This window comes from Myotis yumanensis, unplaced genomic scaffold, assembly GCF_028538775.1.
Source record: "Myotis yumanensis isolate MYYU_CA2020_CCGP unplaced genomic scaffold, mMyoYum1.0.hap1 SCAF_12, whole genome shotgun sequence".
NCBI lineage: Eukaryota > Metazoa > Chordata > Mammalia > Chiroptera > Vespertilionidae > Myotis > Myotis yumanensis.
The window spans coordinates 18,432,927-18,443,998 of NW_027223763.1; the positions used below are offsets into that span (position 1 = coordinate 18,432,927).

An 11,072-nucleotide genomic window follows, 5' to 3' on the forward strand; every position below is an offset into this window, starting at 1 on the left:
TAACATGCCCCAGGGCGGCATGTCCGTGGGGAGTCTGCGTGAGAAACTGGAGGGTCTTTACTGAGGCGTTGAAGAGGGGGTGCTGGTGTAGACCCCTGTTGCTTAGAATGTGGTCCTGGAAGCTTCTCCCCCATGCAGATCCCTGGGCCTGTAGGTAATTAGGGTTTCTAGGGCTGGGACTCGGTGATCTGCGTTTTAAATACGTTCTCTCCAGGTGGTTCTCACAACACTAACATTCGAGAAGTGAGAGGTATTTTGGAGGTAGGACCTACAGGAGTCAATCATTACCTACAGGTATTAATAAATTATAAACATGAAAAAGCGACTTTAAGGATTTACCAGAGTGAACAGCCCCAGAGAAATGTGTGCATACATTCACCAAAAGGGACGCCCTGGGATGAGCCTCGGTAAAACCAGTAAAAACACGCCGGCTGCCTTCAGAGAATTCATCCTCCCTGCTGTTCGCCAGTAAGCCTCGGGTTTGAGCTGGTTTGGGTCTGGGCAACCTATCACGGGTTCAGCTCCGACATACTTGGGAAGCTGCTGATGGGGGAAATTGTTTAATAGCCTTTAGGGTGGAGAAGCAATAGGTCAGAGAAAAAGCGTGCGCACTCCTCTCAGCCTGGATGACCACGGAACCTTTCCTGTCATTAGAGACTTCTGCGGGCCTCCCTTTGGGTTTCCAAGCTCAGTTCTACCCAGTAATTACTGTAGTGTTTGCAACAGTCGCACCTGGCAACCCAGGGACGTATTGCAAATAACAATTCATCTCACTCTTGAATTTGTATATAAATATATAGGCCTAGATGTAACACGTGAAAGGTGGTACCAAATTATAATCCTTTACATTGGCAAATGGATGGACATGGGACACTGGAAGTGAGTGGTTTCATTTTTTTATAAAAAAAATGTCTAATAAGATTTAATTAATTTTCCCAAATTAAGTAAACATTTTGGCTTTAATGAATAATCTCTTTGTTTTTGTCCCTCAATTTTCGAAGCAATTTTGAACAGATAAAGAGAAAAATCATTTGGGGAAATGTGAGACCATTCTGATTTTTTATTTTCTAACTCCCGATTTACATTTTTAGATTAAATTTTATTACATTTTTGAATGTTTGGAAACAGCTACACATCATTTTTTAATCCTTCGAATCACTGAAATGAATATGAGTCAAGATCATATAATGATGACAGAGGAGAAGAAAAACTGAAAAGGACAAATAGAAAACTCCAAATAAGAAGGCTGCTTAACGTTTTAAAAACGAGGAACAATGAAAATTAAGATTAAATTGAACATCATCCTTGTACAATTTAGAAATAAGCATTATAAATTATGTATTAATGAAGGCTTAATTTCTCGTGAAAATGAGTAATTATTCTTATCGAATGCACACCTTGAACTCCAGGTCAGATTAAATGCTTGCAACTTCCTATTGCTTCCTAAATGATCCTTTAGTGAGTAATGAAAACATCGAGGTGGAAAGGAGGATTATTCATGTCAAAGACATCATTCAGAGGTGACAAGTGTAGCTCTGGGCTGCACCTCGCCAGATAAAGAAAATTATAGCCATGAAACCAGCAGATGAATCGGAAAGGACAAAACCTCTGGATGTTACTGTGTTTGTTGGATAATGATGCGGAAAAGAGACTCTAACCCTTTTGATAGCATGAGATTATTTCTAGCAAAACACAGATGTGTTTCAAATTAATGGTGTAGACGGAAAAGGGGCTACATGATAACCTGGCAAGCTGTGGGCTCTGACAAGCTCAGTGACCAGAATTTACCACACGAGCTGCAAAACGGCCACTTTCCAGAGCATTTTCTCAATCTGTTGAGCTCTTGCTTCTGGGCGTGTTCTCAAAATGTGGCCTGGACTCTCATAAAACGTTCTCTAGGTTTGGACGTTCTTTCGTCGACGGTGGTGATGGTTTTCCATTGGTTAATCATGACATAAATTACAGTATTGTGCCTGGCCACGGTGGCTCAGAGGTTGAGAGTCAACCTATGCGACAGGAGGTCATGGTTCCATTCCTGGTCAGGGCACATGCCCCGGTTGGGGGCTCCATCCCCAGTAGGGGGCATTCAGGAGGCAGCCAATCAATGATTCTCATCATTGATGTTTCTATCTCTCTCCCTCTCCCTTCCTCTTTGAAATCAATAAAAATATACTTTACAGAAAATTACAGCATTGCATCTAACACCAAGTCTTTCACACGAAGTGTATTAAGCTTGTCTTTTTTATTCTGATGTTTTAACACCTGGGGCCTTACTAACCCTGGAGAGGTCCTATCCACCCAAACACAAACATATTCCATTAGAATATCAGAAAGGGGCCAATTAAAGGTGAAAACTCAAGAGAGAGATTATGCCAAGCTGAACAACTCTCACTTGGCTGATTTCTGTAAGCCCAGGGGTCATGAGCAAAACCTCCTGGGTTCCAAAAGTCATTTTCCAAAAGACCTACATGCATGGAAATCTTTGGTGGAAAAAGAAGCAAAGAACCATAGGACTTTCAGTAAATTTCCCTGGCATTTGGTACACGTACTAGATCTGAGCGTGGTATTTTGATGCCCACAGTGTAGGTGAACAACAGAGCAAAAGTCTGCACCTTGAATGACGACATTCTAAGCAGAAGCTCGTAGCCCGGGTAACAAGACAGGGCAACATTTACAGGTCGGCTAGCTGTAGGTAAGTCCACCAGAAGTCTGAGAGGTTAGGTTCTCTATCCGTCCCTGAGTCTGTGTAACAGGCCTGTGGAGTGCGGTGCAGGGCAGCCCAAGAGTAAGAAGCTCATTAAATAGCAGCTGAAACATGGAAAACACGCAGTTGTTTGTGTGGCTATGACTCAAAGTGTCCACTAGAGGGCACAAAACTTTAAGATGGGTTTTTTTTTTTTTACAGGTCAAAAAACTGGATAAATTATCGTTATTGGAATAATAAGTAATAAAAGGTACCTTTTATTGCACACTTTCTAAGGGCCAGGAACTCCCCCAAACACCTTATATGCATAACTTTATTTATTTACTGTATTCTCTTCACCTAGCCACATCATAAGTTGTAATTAGGCAAATTGTTAGTTAACTTGTTTTTTTTTTTTTTTCATTTTTAAATGTGATTAAACCAAAATGTATTTATATTTGACCAAGGAATTTCTTAGGAAATTTATTTTCCCAAGCATCTTTTGCTTATGTTGCTAATTAATTGTATTAGTAAGTTAACTTGTTTTTCATTTCTGTCCCACATTGGACTGGAAGTTCCATGAGGATAATGTGTGTTTCATTTATTGTTCTGTCCTGATTAGTGAGTCTGGATCACTGTCAAAACTAAAATCAGTAAGATTTTAGAAGAAGTTGTACTTTTATTTAGTTGTTGGTTATGCTGATTAAAGGTATTGGTAATTATTTAGACAAATTTGTGAATTTACATTCAAAATATGCTCGTATAGTGCGGACCTCATTCCAAGCACAGCTCTAAGCTGCTGTTATTAGCTCCATTTAACAGATGTGGAAACTGAGGCACAGAGCTGCTTTTGTGTGTGGTGTGTGGTTTTTTGTTTGTTTGTTTGTTTTTAATTAGTCCTCACCCAAGGATATTTTTCCATTGATTTTTTTGTTTTTTGTTGTTTAGAGAGAGTGGAAGAGTGAGATAGAGACATGGAGAGAGAAACATTGATGTGAGAAAGACACATCGATTGGTTGCCTATCGCACACGCCCTGACCGGGGTGGGAGATGGAGCCTGCAATCGAGATCTGAGCCTGTGACTGGAATTGAACGTGGGACCCTTCATTCTGTGGGCCGGTGCTCTACCCACTGAGCCAAACAGGCCAGGCCAGAGCTGCTTCTTATGTTAGGAAACATGCCCAAGATTTCACAACCAGTAAATGGCATAGCCAGGATTCAAACTCAGGTATCCTGGCTGCAGACTCCAGACACTTAATCACTACTCTACCTCTAAGATTCACTTAATGATTTGATGCAATTATTACATAAAGCAGTAATTGCATAGGTAATAATTCTTCGGAGCCGCAGCAAACAAATTTAGGGAAACTTTTATGCATTTTTCACAATGGACTTTTCATGCATTTGCAATAGTGGTGTTGGGAAAAGAAGCATATAAAGGTCAGAAGGTATCCTTGCTTCTCAAAACCTCGTTTCCACATGGTGAAAAATTATAAAATATTATCTCCTTTCCAAAAACCAAACACCTGAACCAACTAACATGCAAAGGCCAGAGTTCTTGGCACGTCCACAGAAAAGCACTCCACATAAGACGCAGAAAGCTTTTAATATCATCAAGGAAGTTTTGCAATTCAAACAACACACAAAACCGCATGACTCGGCAATTCTACCTCTAGGTGGAGCACCCAAGACAACTGAAGACAGGTATTCAAACAAAATACTCCGGGCAGCACTAGCCACAATGATGCTATTCACAGCAGCCAGGATGTCCGTCAGCAGATGAATGGATAAACAAAAGGTATTGCCCTGCAATGGAATATTGTTCACTGTCCAAGGGAATGAAGTGCTGATCTGTGCTACAACCGAGATGAACTTTGAAAACACGAGGCAGAGTGAAAGGAGTCAGGTGGGAAATGTCACATTTTGTCTGGTTCTGTTTATCCAAAGTCTCAGAAGAGGCTAATCCATAGAAACAGAAAGCAGATTAGTGATTGGGAGGTGCTGGAAACAGAGGGGACGAGGGACAGGTAAAGATCGGGGTAACTTGAGCTTTCCCTGGAGTCTCCAGTGGGAGGCACTTGATGTGGAAGTCCTCCACCAGGACAGGGCTCAACCTGTCCCATGCCCACTGTACACCTCGCTCTCCTCGCCTTCGCTTCTCAGACCGTCTCCCTCACAGCTTCCTTCTTCCAGCCTCTGAGTGCCCCTCCCGATGGCCGGCCTTAGGTCACAGGGCCGCCAGTCGGAGAGATTCTCTCCGGAGGAGAGCACTGGGGGTAAGGGGCACTCAAGTCTCATACAATAGTGGATCTTTTTTTTTTCCATGTATTTTTTATTGATTTCAGACAGGAAGGGAGAGGAGAGAGAGAGAGAGAGAGAGAGAGATCAATGATGAGAGAGAATCATCGACTGGCTGTTTCCTGCACGCCAGGAAATCAAGCCTGCAACCTGGGCATGTGCCCTGATGGGGAATCAAACCGTGGCCTCCTGAGTCCTAGGTCGATGCTCAGCCACTGCAATAGCTGGGTCTTTTGGGCAGGAGCGAACCTCTGGGCAGGAGTGATCCTCTGCGTCTAATTTCCTTTACTCTCCAGGGAGAGCTGGTGGGCCTGTGAGCAGACCTGTTAGATGAAGCACAGGCTGCTCTCTCAGAAGATAGACAGGGACTCCACTGTCCAAATGGAGCAAGAGTAAGTCAAAGCCAGGCTGAGCGACAGAATGTCTAAGGTCCAGAGAGCCCACAGAGGGAGAGGGAGCGCCTGGCGGGGGTAAGACAAACAATGCGGGGCAGAGGCTGCATCCAATGTATAAGGTGGGCTGGCTGGAGGCCTGGGCTCCCCTGGGCTCTGTCCCCAAGAGGGAGGACGGAGTGGGGCTGGGCTTGCTCCTGAGACGTGTGCTGGGCTGAGGGGACCCCTGGGGGACCCCTTGGCGACTGGTTTCTCTGGGCCTTGGCTGCAGCAGGCACCTTCCCGGGGCCCCAGCTGTGCGAGGCTGCACAGGGTGTTCCTTTTCCAACTGCAGACCAACCCACCCGACAGGTTTGCTGATGAGCGAGCGCCCAGGTCCCAGGCCAAGAGGTGTGAGCGGCAGGCACTCGGCATTCCAGCCTGGGCTGCAGCTCTGCCAGCAGCTGGGAGACCTCGCCGTGGCTCTCGGAAGTGCAGTCCCAACTTCAGGACCAAGCGGGGAAGGACCTGGAGTACGAAACCCCTTGGAGCCCCAGAAGGACTCTGAGCAACGGTGCCTGCCTTTCTCTCTATCCCCCTCCTCCCCTCACCCCTGTAGCTCTCCATCTCTCACCCCATTCATTCCTTCTCCTGCTGCCCCGACCTCCCTGTCTTCTCACCCATTACCCCCCGCCACTATCTTCTTCCTCCATTCTCTCCTTTCCTTTCTCCATTCTCTTTCCTTCCCTGTTCCCCAATTCCCCCCCAACTTTTCCTCCCCCCACATCCCCCCCCCCATTTCCCCTCACTGGTCTTTCTCTCCCACCAACCCCCACCCCGCCTCCCTTTGCTTTACCCCTCCACTGGGCCCCGCATTTTCCTCCACTTTGCTTCTTTTCACTTCCTCTCCCCCCTAATGGCTCCCTCTCCCTCCCTTTTCCTCCCAGTCCTCTTTCCCTTCCCTCCTCAACCCCCGCCCCCCCCCCCCCGCCCCCGTAGTCCCCTTCCCCCCCCTCCCCCACACCCCCCACTCCTTCCCGCTCCACCCCACCCAGCAGTGTTTGCTTTTCTCCCGGATCCAGATGAAAGGGTTGCCCTGCCCCTGCCTGTGCCCTGCCCACTTCTGGCTGCTGGGGTCCCGCTTCATGGCTGAGGGCTCGGGGGCTCGGGCCCTGGGGAAAGGGCCCCCTCCCAGCATCCAGCTCCTGCGGGCCCAGTACCAAGACCTGAGGCAGCAGCAGAGGGCCCAGGCGCACTTCGTGGTGCTTCCGAAAGGTAGGGCCGCAGCAGCGGGGGAGGAGGGCCTGGTTGTGTGTGTGTTGGGGGGGTGGGGGTAGGGTGGGGGGGTCCGAAGCTCTAAGCAGGGCTTGGCCCAGGCTTTGCTAGCCTGCCCTCCTGATGGGGGAGAGTGAAGTCAGAGCCAAATAGAAAGGCTGGTGCAGGCAGCTCTGAGGGTTCCGAGCCCCTGCCCCCTGAGCCAGGCCTCACCCAGGCACCTGGCCGGCAGCCTGCTGTTCCCTGGCCTCTGCTCTTCTGTTCCCATCTCGCTGGACGGGTCGGCCTGGTGCATAGACTTGGCCCCTGCAAGGCCAGATGGGGAGATGGGAGCTCTGCTTCCTGGCTGGGTCTTACCAGGCACCTCTTGCAAACCGGAGAGAGGAAATGTGGCATCGCCAACAGCCCGGGCACCGGCCAGGGGAAGCGCAGGGCTCAGGGTCCCAGGAGGAACCCTGGCTGGGGAGCTGGCTGATCGCAGCCTCAAACAGCAGCCAAGGAGGTGCAAGGAGACACAGCAGCTCGCCTCCCCTCAAGGGGTGAAGCCTGCTCCAGTGGAAACTCCAATTTCATTGCCGGAGGAAGTTAGGAACCAGGCTCAGAAATCAAGCGTTTGTGAAACCCTGGCCATTTGACCTCTCCCAGAGGAACCGGCCCCAGGAGGTGGGAAGGTCCCTGAAAGGTCAAGGCTGTGCCTGGGGGTGGCTGTGGGCATTGGTGCTGTCAGGATGGGGCATTAAGGAAGCATCGCGCCCCCAGGTCCTTTGTTCTCAGAGAAGCACAGGGCACTCTGAGTATCTGTAAAGGTTTCCATGTTGTAAAGGTTTCCATCCCAGAACACACAGCCGTAAGTTAAGAAAACGGTACCGCGGGTCCAAAGCAGGAACCAGTCTTCAGAATTCCCACTGGAGTTAGTGTTTGCGGGACAGTGACTTTGTAGACGTGGCCGCCTGGGCCCTTGTTTCTCCTGGGTTCCCAGGCCTGGAGCGCAGGGGCTGCCCCTGACTCTGCCCCCAGCGCTCTCCACTCCTGCCAGACCCTGTCACCTCCTGGGCCTCCTGTAGGCGGCAAAGGCCAGAATGCTCCAGAGAGCTGCACTGACCTTCCGGAGGCCACTCCAGGCTGGTCACAGGCCTGCTTTCTGTAGGAGCATGGCTTCCACACACCCATCCCCACAGCCGCACTGCCACCAAGCGCTGACACTCATGACCAGGTTCCACAGAGTAACAATAGGCCCCTGAAGAAGACGAGCTGGTGCCCGTATGTGAATCCTGACATGGGTGACCACATGTGTACCTTCTCTCCTTGACATTCGTTCAGCCTGAAATACTAGTTCCTTAGTTCTCCCTCGGCTCACTCCCCAGATGCAGGAAAAAACCGAGGCCTAGTCGGGCTGGTGTGGCTCAGAGGTTGAGTGTCAACCCAGGAACCAAGAGGTCACCAGTTTGATTCCTGGTCAGGGCACATGCCCCCGTTGGGTTGAGACTTGACCCCCCGTGGGAGGGCATGCAGGAGGCAGGCAGATCAGTGATGTCACTCTCTCATTGATGTTTCTATCTCTCTATCCCTCTCCCTTCTCTCTCTCTAAAAATCAATAAAAACATATTTTTAAAAAACTGAGGCCTATTATTAAATTCCATTACTCTTGCCTCTTTCTCCATATCATTGTTTCCCTCCCTAAATTTTATTATATTCATTGGCTTATTGTTTTTCTCCCCCACTAGGACACATCATGAAGGTATGGATTTTGTCTCAGTGTTCACTGCTGTATTACCAGAACCTAGGATAAATAATGCCTGACCTATAATAAGTGCTCAATAAATATTTGTTGGAGTAATGAATAATTGTGTGTGTGCGAAAGAGAGACAGCTTGCATGGGTGTATGTGAGTGTGTGAGGTTGGGAGGGAGTGCACATGTGTGCTCATGTGTGTGTCCCTGTATATGTGTGCGCACACACGCAATGTACTGGGCACCTGCCCTCTGTGATATTTGGGGCGTAGCCCTCTTTAATGGAGCTGCCCAGGTGCCTCCCAGCGGTGACCCTGCTTGTGCCTTGCTTCTCAGGAGGGAACACGCCTGCTCCTGCTGAATCCATGGTGAGTGCTGTTTGGATTAACAAGGAGAGGAGGCACTCACTGTCCCAGGACAAGGTGGACCCTGAGGCAGCGGGGATGCTGGAGGAGGCGGACAGTGGCTATCTGCAGGTCCCCAGGTCTCCATGGCACACGCACCTACAGATGTACTGCTCGGTCCAGACCTTCCACCAGGACGCCGGCCAGCAAGTCAAACACCAAGGCATGTTCCCGGGCTCTGAGCAAAGCCTTCCTCAGGAGAGAGACTCGGGCTTGTTGGAAAGCAAGCAGGTGACTCAGCAAGAGACCACGACCCCAGAGGCAGCCCAGCATGAACATCAAGTGGACCATCCCCAAACACAGACAGTGGGGTCCGGCTTCCACAACGGCCTTCAGGGTCCTTCCTCCATCAAGAACCCACAACGGCCTGGAAAACCAGCGCACTATCCATTTCCCCAGAGGAAAGCGCCCAGGATCTCCCAAGCTGCCCGGAACCTGGGCTTATATGGCCCCCCCTGAGGCTTTCTCCTCAGCCAGATGTCCCAGCCTTGAGGCCAGCTCTGGTCTCATCACAGAACCCGGAGGCAGAGCCACCAGGGGGACCCCTCGCTATGAGCAGAACTGGGCTACCTCACTGGTAGGGGATTGTGGGAAATGAACTTCACAGCGGGCACATGGTCTTGTCCTTCAGAAAAGAAGAGCTTGCCCAGAGCAGATGGCTCACAGTTCAGGATGAAAGAGCGCTGTCTGACCCATGCAGCCCGTTCTGCTCACACAGGAAGACATTGCTACGTTGCTGGGGAGCCCTGGAGGCCCGTTCCTTGGGGAGGTCCAGTAGGACACCTGCTCAGTCTCTAGAACCAGGGAACCAGTTTGAAACATAAAACAGGGACCCTGGCCAATGGGATGCCCTAGCAGTGCCCCAGAGTCAACGAATGTGGACAATCTGGTTTCCAATATCTTCTGGTGATTTCTCACATGTTCTGGAGAAGATGGGCTCTGAGGATTGGCTTTTTCTGGTTGCTCTGCCTGGAGGCCAGCTCACGTACAAGTCACTGCTTTCACTGTAGTGACCACACCATTTCAGCTTGAGCTTCCCAAAGTATGGTCACCCTGGGTAAAGAGGGGCGGAACAATGCCACCTGCCACTTTGTGTTTGAGGGGTCTTTGGGAAGGTTTGGTCACCTCTCACCGAGACTGCATACCAGTGTCATCACAGATTTACTTCCTCCTGTCCTTCCCTTCCTCACTCCCTTTTCCCTCCTTTCCTTCCTTCCTTCCTTCCTTCCTTCCTTCCTTCCTTCCTTCCTTCCTTCCTTCCTTCTCTTCTTTCCTTCCCTTCTACTTTTCTAGTTGTCTGTTGTCTCTCTCTTTTCCTCCCTCCCCCTCCCCTTTCTCCAAATTGAATTAGTAAACAGTGCCAATCACTGACAATCTATAGTAATAGCAGCCTGAGCAGAAGCAGCCAAAGAAATGCTCCTGCTTAGAAAATGTGTTTCCCACAAACTGCTCCCTTTTCAGCCGAATGTGGGTCACTCTGGTCCTTCCGGGATATTGTAAACCGAAGAGAAAGCACAGCAGGTGTTACTTGGGTGTGATGGGGAGTAAAGTATGTCTTTCCTGGTTAATGTTTGACTCCAGTAATGATATTTAAACACATCTAAGGTGCCTTTTCCTCATATCAATCCCTCTCTGCAAAGTTTCACCCCTGCCCCCACCCCCCGACACACCCCATGGCGCAGTCTTGCCTATCCCCTTCCAGGATTGTCATTACAAGTCAAAAATACATATGTGCCTGCTCCGTGGACCATCCAGAAACGCACTCCAATGTGGAGATTCATTGTGATTCCTTTTGTGAATAACTAATAAGAGCTCGTTGTTAATTTTTTTCATTATTAACTTTTTAATAGTCTAATGAAAAACAAGAAAAATTTCTGAAAAACACTGTGTCCTTTGCTTTTGTTTTTAAAAGGATTCCCCACTGAACCCTCCTTACTATAGTGTATCAGTCAGGATAGGCTGTGTTTTGCTGCAGAAACAAACAACCTCCAAATCTCACAACAGAATCTTTTTTTCTCACTCATGAAGTCTACTGCTGATTTTGGCAAACTCTCAGGGCAGCTTTCCTGCATCTATTACCAGCAATTCAGCCTGCTTTAATCTTGTGACACCACTTTATCAGTACTGGCAGGAGAAGAAGCGATGCATTAACAGTCATGTACTGACTCTCATCACTTTTACTCCCATTTCATTGTCCAAAGCAAGTCACATGGTCAAATCTCCACGTGAAGGGTATGAGAAAGTACAATCATCCCATGTGCCAAGAAGGAGAGAAGAAATGGAAGCATGGGTGAGCAGCACCAATGGCTAAC

At 48.9% G+C, this 11,072-nt stretch overlaps 1 protein-coding gene across 1 annotated transcript; it reads left to right on the forward strand.

The window, feature by feature from the left end:
* The first annotated feature begins 6,381 nt into the window (after positions 1–6,381).
* On the forward strand, positions 6,382–10,636 carry CUNH9orf152 (chromosome unknown C9orf152 homolog). Its single transcript, XM_070430921.1, has 2 exons — positions 6,382–6,627; positions 8,693–10,636. Exons 1-2 carry the CDS (start codon positions 6,435–6,437, stop codon positions 9,217–9,219), a joined length of 720 nt encoding a protein of 239 aa, XP_070287022.1. The 5' UTR covers positions 6,382–6,434; the 3' UTR covers positions 9,220–10,636.
* Positions 10,637–11,072: the final 436 nt, after the last annotated feature.